The 19,002-nt window shown below is 41.4% G+C and overlaps 2 protein-coding genes across 4 annotated transcripts; one reads left to right on the top strand and one right to left on the bottom strand.

The window, feature by feature from the left end:
- Positions 1-25: 25 nt before the first annotated feature.
- Positions 26-4,116, bottom strand: LOC306820108 (nicotinate-nucleotide pyrophosphorylase [carboxylating]-like). The gene is made up of 5 exons (XM_079337800.1): positions 3,863-4,116; positions 2,821-3,074; positions 1,588-1,898; positions 729-860; positions 26-643 (listed from the first exon to the last, which is right to left on the bottom strand). Exons 2-5 carry the CDS (start codon positions 3,071-3,073, stop codon positions 458-460), a joined length of 882 nt encoding a protein of 293 aa, XP_079193926.1. The 5' UTR covers position 3,074; positions 3,863-4,116; the 3' UTR covers positions 26-457.
- A 950-nt stretch (positions 4,117-5,066) lies between these two features.
- On the top strand, positions 5,067-17,971 carry ppp1r12c (protein phosphatase 1, regulatory subunit 12C). Of its 3 annotated transcripts, none has more exons than XM_079335250.1 (20): positions 5,067-5,497; positions 6,482-6,656; positions 6,750-6,880; positions 7,293-7,411; positions 8,063-8,222; positions 8,348-8,492; positions 8,641-8,715; positions 8,800-8,879; positions 9,081-9,190; positions 9,299-9,366; positions 10,123-10,253; positions 10,439-10,526; positions 10,729-10,849; positions 12,502-12,617; positions 14,301-14,353; positions 14,601-14,640; positions 15,035-15,148; positions 15,456-15,506; positions 16,073-16,123; positions 16,725-17,971. In XM_079335250.1, exons 1-20 carry the CDS (start codon positions 5,286-5,288, stop codon positions 16,809-16,811), a joined length of 2,127 nt encoding a protein of 708 aa, XP_079191376.1. In that variant the 5' UTR covers positions 5,067-5,285; the 3' UTR covers positions 16,812-17,971. The 3 variants fall into 3 exon arrangements, with proteins under 3 accessions (XP_079191376.1, XP_079191375.1, XP_079191377.1); XM_079335249.1 differs by having other exon boundaries at positions 5,069-5,497; positions 9,078-9,190; XM_079335251.1 differs by having other exon boundaries at positions 5,070-5,497; positions 9,078-9,190; positions 15,035-15,139.
- Positions 17,972-19,002: the final 1,031 nt, after the last annotated feature.

Raw genomic sequence — 19,002 nt, 5'->3', positions numbered from 1 at the left:
TCAAAACAGGGCGGAAATAGATATTTCAAGGCATTATCTAATACAGGATAGGAGGAGAGGAGTTTTCTTACCGCCGTTTCTTCACACAAGATGTTTTGTGAAGCTCTGAGATGTATTTTATTGTTGAAAAGAAGTATAACATGTTTTCTGGAAACACATGACCTTGTCATTTGGCCTGCATAAGGCTGAAAGTTTTGACATGTTTTGTCTACTTTCTATTCCCCTTTGATCTTATCTAACATATTACGCAGGGTGTAAACAGGACGTCAAATATTTCCCAATCCTAAGCAACAGTAGAGCGCTGTAATCGCAGTTCTCTCAAACATGAATCAACACATTTTAAAGAAGTGTCCTCCTTTTAATTTAAACAAAATTCCACAACATTTTCTCATTTATTTGGTTTGGATATGGCTGAATATTATAGTCATGATGCTCATAATTTTTGAAAACTTCAAAGTCAAGGCTTTTTAACTTTGAGAGAAAAGTCCACCACTGGGCATCCCTGGGTTATGCAGCCGAGGGAAATTATGTCCACATGAGGGGAGAAATAAGAAGCTAAGTTTTCTGGGGTCACTCCTCCACTTGCTTCAATCAATAAAGTTGGGAACTCCTCCTTCAGTGCACAGGCTGCAACATGGAGCTCCTATAGGCGAAAGACAGGGTGTTTTAGTAAGCGAGTACATATCAGGCAATGAAAATGAGTTGCATTGTGTTTACCCTATGTATACCTGAGGTAGGAAGTTGTCCAGCATAATGATGTCTGCTCCTGCTTGGGCCGCCTGTCTGCCCTCCTCTGCAGAGCGGCACTCCACCTCAATCTTGCTGCTGAAGCCACACACTGACCGCACATCTTTTATAGCCTAGAGAGCAAACAATTGTTGTTGTCTTTGTGACAGACATCAGTCTTCTCTATCAGGCTTTTTTCAAGACAGGACGATGGGAGGAAGTAAAAAGGTGGGCGTAACAGGCCAAAGCTTCAGCCAACAACTATATGATCAATTCCCTTAATCTAATTGTTAGTAACTTTGCAAATATGCAATTATCATATATCTGCAACTGTATTTTGTTGGGGATATTTTTTTTTCCAACCAAAGACTTCAAACTTCAAAATGTTCACTTTAACCAATACTCAAAATAAGATCAAGATTTTAATTCAAAATTTGACCACCCTTTTTGTGATAATATATTAAAATATTAAATATAAAAATATATTTTTACTATATGATGAAGATTATTTGACAGATTATGTACCTAAATTTAAAATGAATCAAACTTTTTTTTAACCTGAAAAGTTAAAATCTTATTGTTTAATTACAATCTTTTTGACTTCGAAACCAAAATATAGCACAACATTTTAACAACTAGAATCTAGTTTCTGTGAGGCTCTCGGGATGGCAATGTGAAATGTGTTGACTTTTCCTTTGACATAATTGATATTAGGTGAGAGCTTAAAATCAATTATGCTTTATAGAAAAGCTACCTTGTGATTGACAAGTCACAATCACATGTTTTCATTTTTTCCTCAATAAATTATACGGCCCTACATTGTGGCAGCTATTTAACTTAAACTGAATCCCAGCATCCCACCTGTGTGATGCTCCCTGATGCCCAAACATGGTTGTCCTTCAGCATGACCATTCCACTCAGATCCTGCCTGTGCATTGATACACCACCAACCAGCATGGCATACTTCTCTACCAGACGGAAGCCTGGGGTGGTTTTGCGTGTGCCAGCCACTTCTCCATGCCAGTCTCCTTCTGTTGCTATTGCCCGGAGCTGAGAGCAGCGAGTGGCAATCCCGGATGCCCGGGCAAGGCAATTGAGAGCGGGCCTCTCACCCAGGAGGAGGCACCTTGCTGGGCCTCTCACAACAGCGGTTACGGTGATGGCATCTGGACCTGTGCAGGTGAGAAAAAGGAATAAGAATACATCAACTAGAAAGTAATCAATCTACCACTGATAGTTTAGAGAAAATATATTTCAGGTAAGTATTTTTTAATCAATATGTAGAAAATTCTAATAATGATTGAATAAAGAATCTTAATGGTGTCTTATTTGCTCATCTAACATCCCTCAATTGAACTTTATTTGAATGAAATAGTATTGCATAAAATATAAACCCTCTCGTTGGTATTTGTAATTGGTTAACTGCCATCAAATATAGAAAGACAGGACCATGTATAATCTTTATTACAACCCTTGGATCATATGTAAAAAAATGTTTTGAGAATGTTATATTAAAGCCCCTATTTGGCCTTTATTTGTCTTTGAAAAACATAGTTAACTTTAGTAATACATACCAGCCATTAAGACATTCAGTATCTGGTAGCTCTGTCTGCATCTTTTTTTCTTCCTATTCACAGTCTAATCAGCCTAATCTCCTGACCTACACAGGAGCTCCTAAACTAAACAAATTATTTAATAATCATAGATTCAAGCAAAGGTTGAAAGCGCTTCTAAAGGTTTCCAGTAAACTTTTGCTAGTGTTGGTGTTTTGGCTACACAGAGAGCTGTGGCAGGTCTTTTAAGTGCTTTAAATCGTAAATGGTATAGGACCTTCTAGATAGCATGCCAAATCACTACATGTCTACATGTTTACTGTGTATGTCAAATTCACACCATATTATCACTATGCCAAATTCTCATTGGCATTCACAGTTTAGGGTTATACAAGCCCAGGGACATTTGGACATGTGACTGTCACTGCAGGAGTCAGGAATCAAACCCCTAACCCTTTGACTGAGAGACAGCCAACTCAAGTGGATTCCTCTCTTAAATGTTTGATTTGCTGGTGCAGTGATGTAACTCTGAAGTGCATACCAATCTCAGCTCCCTCTTGATGAATCCAGTCCACAGTGCAGCCGACCTCAGAGAACACTGCTGTGAAGAAGGGTCTCCCTGCCAGGATGCTGTGCGGTGTTTTACACAGCAACCTGGCTTCCACCTCCTGGGACCCCACACACACTCCTGCTGGGTCAAAGTTTGGTGTGTCCTCTGCCAGCCACTCTCGAGCCAGCCTTGTCAGAGTGTGAGGTGGGATTGTGTGTGCTGCTGATTGTGAGGGTGGAGACATTCTGTAACACGTGAGAAAGGAGGGAGGTTGCTTTTTATTTCTCCACTTAATTGTTCCACGAATGAATGAATGAATAAATCAATCTTTATCCTTGTGAAGGGCTGGTCAGCACAGCCCATCCCTGATGGGATTATTGAGACACATTTAAAGAAAACATTTCCTACTGCCATCAGGCTGTTAATTTAACAACACCAAAAACACTGGTATAACTCAATAATTACCGTATAAAAAAGAGAGAGTAAAAGGGCAAATGCGAGAGACTGAGAGATGTGTAAGTGAAAACTAAAAGCAGTTACTGCTCGTTATAGTTATATGAATGAAAACTGTGACGTTGCTTTTGAGCACCCTTCCACTTTACGCAAAATGTATAGATTACACAAAAAAAGTCAAATATTAACTAAAAAACAAAACAATGAAGGATATTCAGGCACTGAATGATAGGAGGAGTATAATCATATGATCGGCTGGATGCTGTGGCACTTATAGACTATAGAATAAGAAACCAGTTGGTCACCGATTAAGTTCATTTTGTGTCGTTTATCTACATTTTTTGGGGAAAGTGATTAAGAGGAAAATCATTCATGGAAGCGTGCATTTTACTGTGTCTGTTTAATTTAAAATTTCCTCTAGTCTAAGCGGTAAGTTAGCTTAAACTGGGTGAACATAACTCTTGTGTATTGTTATGCAATAGTATTACAACAATTGATTCTGTATCACATGAACAACTTCATGTTTTTTTGGATTCAGACTAGAAATGCAGAAGTAAATGCAAATAAGATATTTACCTACTTTCTGGCTCCACTTCTGTTGGTCTCAGGCTTCAGAGTTGTGGTTCTGAGCACACAGCCACGGGAAAAATGTGACGTGGAATTTGACCCTGTGTTCAGGTTGGAATGTTTACAAGCTATCTAAGTGTAAGCATTTACTGCGGAATATTGATTGTTTTAAACAAGGCTGATGCAAAGGCCAGAGTGAATTGTGAAAATGAATTGAGGTAACTTCAAGGTTTTAAGTTTTATAACTGGAGAAATACCTTACTTTAGAATAGTCAGGCCCAGTAAAGTGGTTAGACTTGCTACATAGTTGCTGCCTTAAGGTAAAAATTATAAAAATTATATGAACTATGTGTGGCTGAGCATCATTTCTACCTGTGTGTGTATGTATGAATATATATATATATATATATATATATATATATATATATATATATAGTAGTATATATATATAGTAGTTTCTATTCATAATTGTGCATTTTTGATTTATCATTTTTCTTAAAGCTTTTGTTAAGAAGACAAACTTTATTGAACATGCCACACACACAAAGGCCAGGATCACACACATACAAACACAGTCCTGATGAGTGAAGGTGGGAGGCTGCATGCAAAAGAGTGCCCAAGCACATTTGGGGTTTGGTGACTTGCTCAGAATGTGAACCTCTTCAGCAACCAGTCCTATTTCCACACTGTACTGGGACTTCAACTAGCAACCCTTTAGTTCTAGACCCAAGTCGCAGGGTCATCCCTCATGAAGACCACAAACCCAAATGTGTCCATCTTATTTGTTAATAAAGTTGATCATCATAGCACAAGTCCATGATTTTGAAGCACTGGTTTAGTTTATTGTTAAGTGATAGTTTGATCTTTAAAGCATTCAGAAATGTTATAATAATATATCCTTGGGTGCATTTTTCGAAAACATTAGGCCAGTAGGCTAGTCACAATGTGGGTGTTACAATAATATCACTAAATAGTTTTGGAAGGAAAACAAGTATATGGTATAAAACTCTTTATAAATATATACTTGTCCCCAAACAGAATTTTATCTCTACCGTGACGCCAGCAGATTTTTTTTTTTTTTTTTTCTTTCAAAAAAAGAGCCTACATTAACAGTTGTATTAAACATAGAGCTGGCCTCTGAAGAAGCACAATAACAGGAAGTATAGTGGTTACTGTCTGCACAATGCCCAGGCACATAGCCCAGGAATGGAGCTGCTTCAGTGTTTCCCCTCTGGGCTCAGCGTGGTGACGTCACACTGACAAGCCTGAGCAGCTTTGCGCGCGCTCCCGACGCCGCGGACCAGAAGCAGAGGAGGCTTCCTCCACATCCAGAGCAACAGCAAGAACCAGGAAGTGAAAGTGTACACATGGAGGGTGTGTCTTTCCCTGCCAGCGAATGTTTTATTTTTAAAAACCCTGTCCTCCTCGGATAAATCATGGGGGACTCGGCGAGGACAAAGCGGCGGGAGCAGCTAAAACGGTGGGCCGAGTCCTGCACCAACAAAGCGTCGGCCGTGCCGAGGCGGAGGTGGCGGGGCGATGCCGAGACTGGAGCAGGGGATCCAGAGGACGCCGAGCCCAGCGACCCACCCAGGGACCAGCCAGTATCCGCGGGCAGAGATGAAACCAGCCCCCTCCTGAAACGGCGGTAAGAAAAACATGTCTCAGTTTGACAAAGACGTCCAGTTTACAGCTAGTTAGCTTAGCATAGACATCTGAAGGTATGCTGGAGGAGGGAGGCTCGTGCGTAGGTGGTCAGATGATGGACACAATTATATTATAAAGCACCAACTCTCGATCTGACAAACCATTTCAACACTGAAGAAAATATTCTATTTTCCTTTTTTTTCTTTTTCTTTTTTTTTTTATAAACTAACACTGTAAAATAGTCATTTCTGGGGTCTGTAGTGTGCTGTTGTTTTGTGTTAGCTGTCTAGTTAGCTAAAGATCCTGTCTGCCTTGTGTGGAGCTTCTGCAGGGTCTTTGTTCATTTTGATTATTACCTAATAGCCTGCTATTTCATACAATATGTTTTTCTTCAACACAGTACAAACGTTGACCATTTATTTAAGGTCCCACTACTACTAGTACTGGTTTTATATTGACTCTTGTATTACAGTAGCCACTCACGTTGAACCTCCACCTGTCACACTCACTTCAACGGGGACTATTGTTGATTAAAAGTTATGATTTCATCACCTGCGTTTGGATACAGTGGTCACACACAAACAGAGACTTAAAGATGTTTAGTGTATTAACAATAATAAAGTCACATATTGTGCGATTCATGACAACTTATCAGTCGAAGAGACCTCAAAGACCCAAATCATCATCGAGCAGTGTGAGAATCAACTGTTCTCACTGTCTGATATTGCCTCTGGTTTCTTTTGTTGTCTGAAAACAGAAAAACAAAAATCCAACATTGATTGTCACAGTATTGATATGGAGGATGTGTGGAGCAACATGAACACAGTGGTTTATTTTGGGTTGCTCCCACGCACGCTGTCCTGCTGCCTTAAATAATCACTCGCTGAATCTGATGTAACACCGAACTCGGCACATGTCTCCTCTGTCGATTGACAAAAACAGTCAACTACTGAAGTAATGTAGCTCCTTGTGTCTTCCATCTTAGGAAAAGAGTGAGATTTGACAGTGCTGCAGAGTTCCTGGCTGCCTGTGCCAGCGGGGATACTGAGGAGGCCCAGGTGATGCTGAATGAAGCCAAAGAAACCAAACTGAGGAATGGGGAAGATGTTGCAGAAATCATAAACTGTGCTAACGCAGATGGGATCACCGCTCTCCATCAGGTGAGGGAGCGTCTCCATGTCTAAGTTCAATTTGAGTAATTCATTGATGCTATGATGCATCATGTCTGCCCTTTGTTTTCTGTCGTCTACAAGGCCTGCATAGATGGCAGCATGGAGATTGTGTCCTTCCTGTTGGAGCGTGGTGCCAACGTGAACCAGGTTGACAGTGAGGGATGGACTCCACTGCATGTTGCTGCTTCCTGTGGTTACCCTGACATTGCAGAGTGTGTATTACATGCCTCAACAGTTAACCGTTAAAACAGCAGCATTGCTGCTTTATAATACAGAAGTCTGTGTTGCTTTGGGGACGTCAGAATGCAGTGTGGGTGCCAGAGTATTTTTGTATTTAACAATGCTAACATTGTTGTCCTGTTTGGCTGGACAATAACTCTGCTTAAGCCTCAGCAGACTTGCCAGGCACTTAACGCTCTATGGTTTGGAAAATAAAGATGCCTCTTTTTCTACAGTCAGTCGTTTCTTGTCTGTCATATCTTTTGTGTCAGCTTATTGGCACCCCAAAAACAGATCATGTGATATTATTGGGGCTTTTCAGATGTGAGTTGTGTACTTGTTTTGGCTTTTGTAAGCATTTTTCCAGCGACATAGATTTTCTGACTTTGCTGTTGTTTTTGTCAGATTTCTTCTGCAGCAAGGTGCCTGTCTTTCTGCTGTGAACTGTGACGGTGATGTCCCTCTGGACATTGTTCTGGATGAGACCACTGAGTCCCTCCTTCAGGATTACACTCTGAGACAGGGTGAGTGCTGTTCTAACAAGTAAAAGAAAATGTTGTGGCAAGTGATGAGGGCTCACAACCTTTCTTCCGTTTGATTTATGTGACAAACTTAGCCTTACTGTAACTGTAAAATATCAAAAACACATTTTTTTTTTAATCCCTAAAGCTCAGGCTGTTTTTGTGGGTCGATTTTAAGGCATGGCTGGCTCTCGGTTTTGAAACAGATCGGTTAAAACTCTGCACACTCCTTTTGAAAAGAATTTGTATTATTTGTTTGGACTTAATCTGGTCTGAAATTTGTTTGTTTCAAAGTACATTCTGCTAAATCACACAGCACGTACTGTGTTTTGCATACTCAAACTTATCTGCATCGATACACATGGATTTGCATGATTTGCTGTTTACAGACTAACGGACAGGATTGAAGGCAAGGCTACTCTTGAATCAAATATTTGGTCAGAACTCATTCTGGATCATGTCGGAAGGCAGAAGTATTTATTTTGTTCTCATTGGCCACATTTAAAGGCTTCCATCATTAAACCAGGAGGAGACATGCAAAGGTTTGCAATAATTAGGGAAATGTAATGCAACCTCAATGTGTGTGCCTCATACTCGAGTCAAAGACCAAACAAAGGAGGAATATATTTGACTTCTTTTTTTTTTGGTGTCTAGGTGTTGACTTGGAAGCAGCCAAGCGGCTGGAGGAGGAGCAGATAATGAAAGACGCCAGAGCCTGGCTCATTGATGGTCCACCCACTGACCTAAGGAACCCCAGGACCGGAGCCTCACCCCTGCATGTTGCTGCCGCCAAAGGATACCTAGAGGCCTTGAAGTAATCCCATCCTCATTGTTTTCATAATGGATTGACTTTGATACTTTTAGCATATTTTCTTCTCGGGGGCGTCGATACGCGGTCTCATGCAGTCATGCTGTTGTCGTCTTGCTGCTGTCTTGTAGGATATTGTGTCAGTGTGGGCTGGATGTGTCCGCCGTGGACTTTGATGGCTGGACGCCTCTCCATGCAGCAGCACATTGGGGACAGGGGGAGGCCTGTCGTGTTCTGGCTGAACAGCTGTGCAATATGGAGGCCCGCAGCAACGCAGTAAGTACACATAAATAATGAAGACAGTCCTAATTGCAGCATACTTCTGTGTTCATTCCATTATTTCATATATCTAATCATTATTTCATATATCTAATCATCTAATCCCCCCCCCCCCCCCCCCGTCTTTGAACTTTGAACTTTGCAGGGTCAGACACCTTTTGATATCGCTGATGAGAGCGTTGAGGAGCTTCTGGAGGACTTATCACAGAAGCAAGCCAATGTGAGAAAGTGCTTATTGTCTGGTATTATGTGCATCCATTCCATGTGATTCTTGAGGAAACTTACAGCCTCGTCTGTCTCTTAGTGGCGTAATGAACAGTCCATATCTGAGAAGCAAAATCCCCCAGGTGTCAACACAGCGAATCCACAAAACAAACGGCGGAGGTCAGTATCTGTCCTGAGTGAATGTTCACGCCATTAATTCTTTTTTGCAAAGCTAATTCTTAGAAACAGACACTGCCTTTTCTTTCCCCCTAAAGCAATTTGAACAAAAGTCAGGCACACAGAAATAAAGAGTCTGTTTGGGCATTGTCAGCTTATAAAATCCCTCACTGCCATTATCTGTCCTAACTTGTCTCCCAGAAGCTCCGTGTGCAGGATGAGCAGTAGAGAAAAGATGAACGTTCAGGACCAGTCTAAAGAGAGGGGAGTTTCAGGAGGTCTGGAGCTGAGTGAGGAGAAAGACAGCAGCCCAGGTGAACCAGCGGAAGTCTTTGACAGTTTGAACAGAGAGCAGCACATGCTCTCCTTTAACGTTTCTCTGGTCGCTCTGTTTACAAACAATGTCGGTTCTGTTTTCACAGAAAGCTCCACCGTGTCCAGTCCCGACACTGAGAGTGTAACCGCATCCACAATCAGCCCTGCTGACAAGGTATACATCACACAGCACGCTCCTGTATTTCAAGAAGTCTCTCTCTCTCTCTCTCTCTCTCTCTCTCAGCCTCTCTCAAGAATGCTCATGTTAATTAGACAAAGATCAGATAAGCTGAAATAGAAGAGATCAAATGTGATGAAACATCCTTAAAAAGACAAAAAAGAGAATATTTAAGATGTGTTGGGATGTTGCTGTCGTCCATATTACAACACATTTTCTGCACAGATGTCAAATCAGAAATAACTGACTGATGTGAAGTAAAGAGTGCATTACTAGCTCTTATCTGATATAAAGCATAACAAAGTATGTAGGCTCAAATACAGTAAAAATGTATTTAGTAATTAGACGCAAATGAATGAACATGTTTATTTTCTTTAAATTGATGTGTTCCCCTTTGTCTACAACATCTATATATTTCAGATTTACGTTGTATGTTACAAATATGGTCTAAACCACAAAGTATGACAGAGAAAAGCATTTTTAACATCAGGTCGCCGCGAGAAAGCGTGGTTGTGTCTTATGTAAAGGCAATTTCAAAACGACAGCCATAATAAATATTCCTTAATGGAGAAGTGTTTATGTCAAAATATGTTTGTAGTGAGCCAATTTCCTCAGAGAGTTTCTGACCACATGACTGATGACACCCAGCACACGTGCTGAAAGTTAGCTGCTCAAAATAATTTCCCCCTTCGGAGGAAGTAAATCCAAACTTTACTAATTCCCCTTCTCCCCGCTGTGACTCCCGTGGTTCAGACATCAGAGGAGAAGGACGAGGAGGAGAAAGAGCAGGACAGAGCAAGCCGCACCGCCAGAGTCCAACCCACTCCACAGACGAGAGATGCTTCAGCTGAGAGCCCAAACACCCCCAACGCTGACCGACGCAAGTAAGAAACAACCCGGTGTTCGGGACTGGACCTCTGCTTGGTCCACTTCTTTCTTTGTGCCGTACCAAGTTGGTTCTTTACATCTTCAGGATGTCCCAAATTTCCTTCTATAATTTTACACATGTCATAACCACTGACCAAATGTTTTTATCGCAGCATGATTTCATGGATGTCTGTGTGTTTAGGTTCCAGGCTCCAGTCAGAGACGAAGAGTCTGAGTCTCAGAGGAAAGCCCGCTCTCGGATGATGCGTCAGTCTCGCCGCTCCACACAGGTACTTCTGTTCACACTGATGCTTGCTGTTTTCTTACTGTGCAAAAGAAGTTTACATCCAGTCGGCTTTGTTTTAGCTTGTTTATAATACAAAGGACGGCTGAAATACTTGACCAATATGTTATCATTCTGGAGGGGTAAACGGTGCTGAGGACAGCAGGAGGCTTCAAGGTGGCTTTGCTTTTTTTGCGTTGTGCCTGCAGGGTGTGACGCTGACAGACCTGAAGGAAGCAGAGAAGACTGTTCCTAAAGTCGTCGCAGACCAGCTGCCTCGCAACATCCAACCTGTCAGCCCCATTGTTACCGTCACACCGGCTGAAAGGGGTAAGTTGGGAGAAATGCACAACCCACTTCTGGTGTTGGACCGACCGGCTGGACTGATGTTTGGGGTGAAATATCTGCACAGTTTCTTGTTATCAGCCAAGGTAACAAAAAGAGTGGCTATTTTCACAAATAAAGCTCTGGTGAATTTATCTTTGATATAGCCGTCAGAAAAGTAAAAACGCTCTCTTAGGCAGCTGTACTGAAAGGTATTGATCATCACACTCAGGAATACAAAGGTCAGCACAGACTACAAAACATGAGATAACAGTATGTTAATATTACTTATCTATTATGCTTCATTTAAATACTAATATAGGTTAGTTTGCGTTCTCTGTGGGAAGAGTTGTGTGAGGGGACTTTACAACCATAAAGGCTTAAACAAAATACACTTTTGACACTGTGATGTCATTTGAGCTGAATCATGAGAAACTTTGATGTGACCTTGTAAAAGTGAAGCATTTGTGTTCTCTTGTTAAAAATGAAAAAGGAGAAGTTTATTTTCAAACCGCATGTTTTCTCAGCGCGTATTTAAATCACCTTCCCTTAGTCAGCGAATAAAAAAAAAAAAGGCCCTTAACAAGAAAAATATAAATACCGTAAATTCCAGACTATAAGCCGCTACTTTTTGTCACGTTTTGAACACTGCGGCTTTTACAACGATGCGGCTTATTTGTGGATTTTTCTTGGGGGACAATGGGCTTCTGCCGCAAAAACATTTGACCTCGTCACATCGGATCTTAATATCAGATCTTAACACACGGAGAAATACATATGATGCAGCTTTCAAGTTAAAGGCGATTGACCTGGCTGTCAAAGAAGGAACTAGAGCTGCTGCACGTAAAGTTGAAACTGACAGCGACATCGAAAAAGAGACTGAGGAAGTGAGTAATGAAGTCATTCTGAGGCAGTGAATGGATGGACTTTTTCTTGTAAAATGTATTACGGTAATCTTTTTCATCAGCCGTGTTACAGACACTGTTCGATAAAGGATTTCCAGTTAGTAGGCTTCGTATTTGCGGATGTAGCCGGTAGCCTACGTATTTAATTAAAAGTTAAAACAACGTTTTTGTGTCACGTCTTTCTGTGTAAATCGCTTTGTTACAATGTGGACACCTGCGGCTTATAATCAAGTGCGGCTTATATATGTACAAATACATTTATTTACTTATTTTTTGCCGGTGCGGCTTATATACAGGTGCGCTCAATAGTCCGGAATTTACGGTACATTGAAGAAATAGATAAGTGAGCTCACAAGGTGTGAGCAGTTACATCATGTGACCGCAGGCTTGATTCTGTTTACAGCTCCACTGTTTTTGGGTCGAGCGCTCTTCAAGAGTTTAAAAAGGAAGTGAAGTTTTCTCACGTTGGCTCTGAAGTCACAGGCTGTTCAGAGTATTAGGTGTGGTTCATCTCACTGGGTGGCTACTTTATATATTCTGGTATTGCTGACAGTAAATGATCCACTCTTATGCGGTTTGGGGGGGGAGTGTTCTGTGTAACTGAGTTGAATTCCTATCTGATGTATCTGAATGACATCCTGTTTACATCAACGTCTTTGAGTATGGGGGGTTGTTAGTTTGATTTCTTTCAACCAAAAGTCCATCCACAGTTGATTTATGTATTTTTGTCCTGTCAACCTCTATTTGTTTCAGATACAGACCCGGTGAAGCCAGCGGAGCCGGAGGGAGAAAAGCGTTTGGGAGTAAAGGAAAGAAGGAGAGGGAGGAGGGAGAGACGCTCCACTGGCATCGTTCTGCCGGGTGAAGAGGTAGGAAAATGAACATCATCACACCTTACACAATTGCAGGAATTAGGTAGGAAGTTTGCTTTCCAGCTCTGTACTCTCTCATTTTCACTGAGCTTACACGGGTACTGAAAGCAGGGGAAAGGACCAGCTCAACCACTTCCTCTTTGTCATAGAGTGTCAGGGATTTTTGATGAGCAAGTAACTTTTTGTTTGAAAGAGGAAACTTTGCTGTCCTGTCCTGAAAACATGAAACATAAAAGGATCAGTGATCAGTGAATAAATGGAGCTTGAGGAACCCCAAAACCCTAAATTGTGAAACACCGTCAGAGGATGTTGAGCAGAACCATCCAGAAATACGTTTGTAAACAGCTTTGTACGATGTTTGCTTTGGGAACTAAAAGACTCGTTTACTGTCACTTTATATATGAGGTGAGTCATAAAGCCTTTTCACACAGAGACTAATCACACTAATGAACTTTCCTCATTCTATGGATCTGATTTAAAATAAATAAATAATGAAAACTCAAGATTCTTTTTTATAATCATTTAAGTTCAGCACTACGTACCGTTCAGACATCTACTTCTAGATGTTTCAGCTCATTGCCTTCAGTATACACACCTCATGCCTGGTACACATTTTTAAAATCTTCAACGATTTTGAAAGTGTGAGGTTACCCCAAATGTTAGCGCAATCATGACCCATTAACATTTTACATGTGTGTGAGGTGTGTAACGAGACGATGTGTGTGGTTACACACTGACCGATTCATTCACCACCGGGACTTTCACAGCACGGTTAGACGAGCAAACAAACATGACAGGCAAGCTAAATGTGGCTAGCTGTTAGCTGGTGGATCCGTTAGAGTAAACATTTTGGTCAAACTCCTTGTCAGTTGGTTTGTTTTACCGGACACGTTGGAAAAAGCACTGGTGTTGTTGCCACATTTAAAAAAAAAAAAAAGTTGCTCCTGAGTTTATGACATCCATTAAACTGAATGTTGTCGCCATGGTAATCGTTGCTGTGCTTCCTGCTTCAGTCAGCTTGCTTCCCTATTGGCTATTGTTCCGTTCCACGTGACAATCCGCAGAGTCCGTGCTGGGCTGTCGTCGGTGTTCTCGCCACACAACAAGAAGCGTTGAATAATTACGATTTGAAATCGAGGCAGCTCTGATCGTCTTCGAGCACATCGGGGAGGTTAGAATCACTCTCAACACACCTCACGCCACAGGAGAATCTGCCGATAGTCGGGCCTTTGCTGATTTTCGTCCGAAATGGGGGAATCGGACCCAAAATCGGCACAATGATCTTGTAGTGTGTTCCCCGCTTTAGCTATCGAAAGGGTCTGATTTCTCAAATCGCCTCCTTTTAGTTCAGATCAGTGAAGTCAGGAGATCATCCTGACTTTGTGGTGCAGCAGCTGGCCAAGCCTTTTTTTAGTAAAGGTTTTTGCTTCTGAACATTTTAAAGGTCACATATTGTACCAAATACACTTAACCATGATTTTCTATCACTAATATGTGTCCCACGTCTGTTTACTAACCCCCCATAAATGAAAAAAGTCTGTCCTCTCCATGTTTTAGAAATGATGTGCTCAAATAGGAAGTTAGGAAAGGAGTATAACATGTGACCTTTGATGCAAGTTGTCATGTATAATAAAGTGTGCTCTGACTGCAGTGATGATAATCTGAAGTGATATGTTTCAGAATGACGAGGAGGACGGCGAGTTGGAGGACACAAACAGTGACAGTACTACAAAGTGAGTCACTTTTTCTTCTCTTCTGATGTTTTGTGTAAATCGACTTCTGCAAAGACAAGCGAAGCACCTCTGTATGAGTAAGTTCTACCTTCCTGTAGTTTTATAACAGGAAGTCTGTATGTGTGGTTTATCATGTCATGACGTGTGTAAGGCTGAAAGTCTTATCAAACAGTCACAGGTGATGTCTTCTTGCTGTCATATCTGGTTGGAGTGTTTTTATCTTCAAGCTTTGTTTTTGTCTCTGCAGTGAGAGTGAAGTGGGAGACTCATCAGCTGGCTACAGAACGGTACGTGTTCAGCCCTTCTCTCATTAAAAAAAAAAAGTCACACATTCCTGAAAACGCACTTGAGGGCCTAAAGCAGGAATGATACACAACTGGCTTTAAGAAACATGAAGAGAAAGCCCCAACGGGCTGAACTGTGGCATCTACCGAGCTCTTTTTTTTTTTTTTTTTACCCATGCACATATGAACTTGTGGTTTTTCTGAAGGCCTCCCTCTGTGTGTGTGTGTGTGTGTGTGTGTGTGTGTGTGTGTGTGTGTGTGTGTGTGTGTGTGTGTGTGTGTGTGTGTGTGTGTGTGTGTGTGTGTGTGTGTGTGTGTGTGTGTGTGTGTGTGTGTGTGTGTGTGTGTGTGTGTGTGTGTGTGTGTGTGTGTGTGTGTGTGTTTTAATTCCTTCCAGCTGTACTTTAAAGTGCTGCAGGAGAACCTGTCTTTGAAGGACAAGCTGCAGGAGATGGAGCTGCTATTAAGTCAAAACAAAGTGGAACTGGAACGACTACGACAGGTTGGGCAGGTTTGGTTCTGCTTTTGACCTTTTCTAAGTGTGTGTGTGTGTGTGTGTGCACGTGTGTGTGTGACATAATACACTGAGCGTTGAAGTGTGTTTGCTGACGTTTGTCTGAGGCAGCCATTAGTAAAATAATGTGAATATCTTGTTATCCATGATCTTTAAGTTTAGTTTTTGCTGACAAAGCATTAATTATTTATTTTTTTTCAATTCCTGAGGATGTGGATGTCTTTTCATATGATGCTAAACAAGTCTTTGTTGCTTGAGTTAGACTTTACAGATGTGTTGCGCTCAAGTCTACTCTCTGTTGCAGAGTCAAGAAAGCAGCACGGAGAGGCCGGCCTTACTGGAACTGGAGCGATTTGTAAGTGTCCGGTTTTTTTCCAGAAACAATTCTGATTAATTATCTGAATAAATAATTGATATGTTACTTTCACAAGTGCAGTAGTGTAGACCTTTTTTATATGGGCAAATGTCTTTATACTCCACTTTTCAATCTCAAGGCAATAAGTAGCTGGAGGTTGACACTGCTCGGTTTTCATCAACAATGAGGAAACTGTCCCAGATATCCTAAAAGCTCTGTTCATGACCCACAAGTAAATCATGCACAAAGACCATTTAATGCTTTATCGATATGTAGGATCATATCCTGTTAGCATACTGAAAGCTCTACAGGCAACATTAAAATATATCAGCCGGTAGTAGAGCTGGTAGTTCATTTCCTGTTGAGTTCAACCGTTGAAGCTGTGAAGTTTGATGTGCTAACTCGATGAGATACGACCTGAGGATGTCTGTATTTTTAGCACCTTAAGCAGAGTGTGAAACAGAGGTGTCAAATATATCAGCAGGGCTTTCTCATCGTTGTTTAAAAAGCAGCAGGGAAACGTTTGCTCTCAGTCAGTTCGTGACGTTCAGTCTTTTCGTTCACAGGAGAAGTTGGCCCTCCAGAGGAAAGCTGTGGAACTGGAGGACGAGCTGAAGGTACAGATGTTCATTTGAACGCTGATCACTTACTGGAGCAGCTGAAAGAATTACTGTTTTGAATATACTGTTCAGGTAGTATGTAAGAGGCGCCTCGGGGCACCTCAGGGTGCTGGTAGCCTAGTGGTTAGTGTGTGCGCCTCACGTGCAGAGGCCACAGTCATCCAAGCAGACAGTCTGGGTTTGAATCTGACCTGTGGCTCCTTTCCTGCATGTCCTACCCCCTCACTCTCTGCCTAAATCCGACTGAATTATCTGTTCTGAATCACTCATTTGAGACCATTTTATTTTTCATCATAAATACAATTTAGCTGCAGTTTAGACAAACTCATTCTTAATGGGAACTACGTAAGTGGTGCTGAGTGAGACAGCAACAATTATGTGTTTATTCACAGAGATTTAAATAAAACCTCTTACCTGAAGAGGTCTAAACTGCTGTTGTAATTATTACCAGAAAGAATTAGCTAAATTCAACAGCCTTACAGAGTGTTTGTATGTTTTCACATTCTGAAAGTGAACTGTGTTCAGGACAATGCTAACCTCAGAGAAGCACAGTGAGAGGAGCTACAGCAGGCTGATACTGTTTGATGTTTTTTTGCAGGTTCTGGGGGATCTCAAATCAGACAACCAGAGGCTCAAGGACGAGAACGCCGCTCTAATCCGAGTCATCAGCAAACTATCAAGATGAGCTGTTGATTTAAAAAAACAAAACAAAAAAAAAACCTGTATGGAGATAAAAGTATTACATTCTTCTATTGCCCAACTCAGAAACCACAGACCGGGAAGGGATGCGCCTTGAACACAGCACAGCACATTCAACAGTAAACAGAACAGTTGATAGATTTCAGGGTTATTCGCCTGTGTTTGGGTCTTCATGTTTTGGCAGATCTACTGTAAAACAAGCTGGACTGCACCTCCTGTGGACTTACAGGGCCTTCCTGTTCTACGTCCACTTTGATATTAAGTTTTTATTGTTGTATTTTTTTAACTGGAATATTTTAATGTGCTTTGCTCCTTTGATGCTTTGTATAGAATCGGTGAGTCTTAAAGCCATGCACAGTGCCAGCTAACAGTGACGCGACCTCTTAAGAGGTAAACAATAAATGCCAGTCAGGTTTGGTTGCTGTGGGGGGGGGGGGGGGGGGACGGGGGGGACAAGAAATGAATTGTGCCAAAAACCAACTCTCGTTTTGCATGTCCTTCGGGGATAACTCAGTGGTCAGTGTTGTTTCTCAGGATGAGTGACGGGTCGATGCTTTCTGTTCTGACTGGCTTCTGAAAAGGTGGACCAAAATTTGCATGCTCACTTCTCCCCGCTCCTCCGAATGTATATTTAAGATGTATATTTATGTACAGGGGCCATCTGTCCCAACAGTGATGTAAAGGTATTATCTTGGTTTGTGTTGTGAAAAAAAGGCGACGTGGATTTTTCGGGTGCTAAATCATGGACGTACGGCCATGTTCAGAGGGAATTTTACAGAAATTGTTTGTTACAAACAAGATATGTCTTTCAAGGGTTTTATGAGAACGCATGCTCTATCCTTCAGCACCGTAAATCAGTAGTTGTTTCACTTTGCCATGTTGACTGGACACTTATGAAAGCAGAGACCCCTAAGCTAAGTATTCTCCCTGTGACGGTTGGCTGTGAATTTTTCAACAGACAGGCCAGAGGGGTCAACTCTTGAATGTTTACTCCAGTTTTATGGCAAACAACCTGCATGTCAAACTTGTCTTTTTGATGCTGTGCCTTTCAGTATACATTTCTATGTCATATTTCTATTTTACTTTGGTTAACACTGTTAAGTATAGAATACAGTATGGGCATAAATGATTAGGCCTCTGTGACTTCTTTGGTCGTCTTTGATGTTTGTTATAAGAGGAAAGTTGATGGCTACAATGTTTAAAAAAAAGAAAAAGATATTTTGATTCAATGATATTTTCATCGTGGCAAATAAACACCAAAAATGTTTGCTCGGTGACAAAATGTATAACCATTACATAGAATATGATAGATACTTTATTGATCCCGAGTGAAATTCAAGGCATCCAGTAGCAGTACACAGGCAGGACACAAGACATTAGTTACAATACACACCCGCTGTCCCCCTCCCCTCTGTATACAATAATCCCCCAAACAAGATTTAGCCCTTATGTGACGAAGAGTAAACAAACAGGTTAAACCTGTGCAGTTAGCATTAGCATTAGACTTAAACTTATATAGCATAAATGTACATAACCTGTGAAGGAGAGAAAATGTGTGCTGGTTAAAAGAGACCTGTAAACAGTTAAAGAGCCTTAGAAACAAAGTGCTGGCCTTCTAGAAACTAGTTACATGTGCATGTACAGAGGTGTTTGAGGTAGTGCCAGAGGTGTGAGTACAGTCATTAAACAGTCAATGCAGACAGTTAGGGATGCAGATTAAAGTGCTCAGCAACATAAAGGAGCAGTAATTAGCATTAAGTGGCCAAAACAATAAGGTGAAACCAGGAGTGATTAGGGTGATTGTCATTAAGGTACCCCAACTATTGAGGAGCAGATTAGCATTAAGTGTTGAAGACAATAGAGTGAAACTTGACCTAGTTAGGGTGATCATGTCAACCCTTACAGATGTAGCATAACACAACAGTAGGATGAAACCAGACATGATTAGGGTGATTATCATTAAAGTGACCAGTGCTCAGTAAGGTGACTATCAATATGCATTAAAGTGTCCAACTGGAGGCTGACTTTGAGGTCAGCAGTGCAGATGAGGAGTGAGAAAAAAAGTGAAAAATGAGTCCAGGGTTCACCGTGTGCTTCCTCCCTGCCGTGACAGTGAAGTGTTATACAGTCTGATGGCCAGGGGGACAAAAGAGTTCTTGAGTCTGTCTGTGGAGCAC

Source organism: Symphodus melops, assembly GCF_947650265.1.
Source record: "Symphodus melops genome assembly, chromosome: 2".
In the NCBI taxonomy this organism is placed as follows: domain Eukaryota; kingdom Metazoa; phylum Chordata; class Actinopteri; order Labriformes; family Labridae; genus Symphodus; species Symphodus melops.
This window is presented reverse-complemented; position numbering and strand designations above follow the sequence as displayed.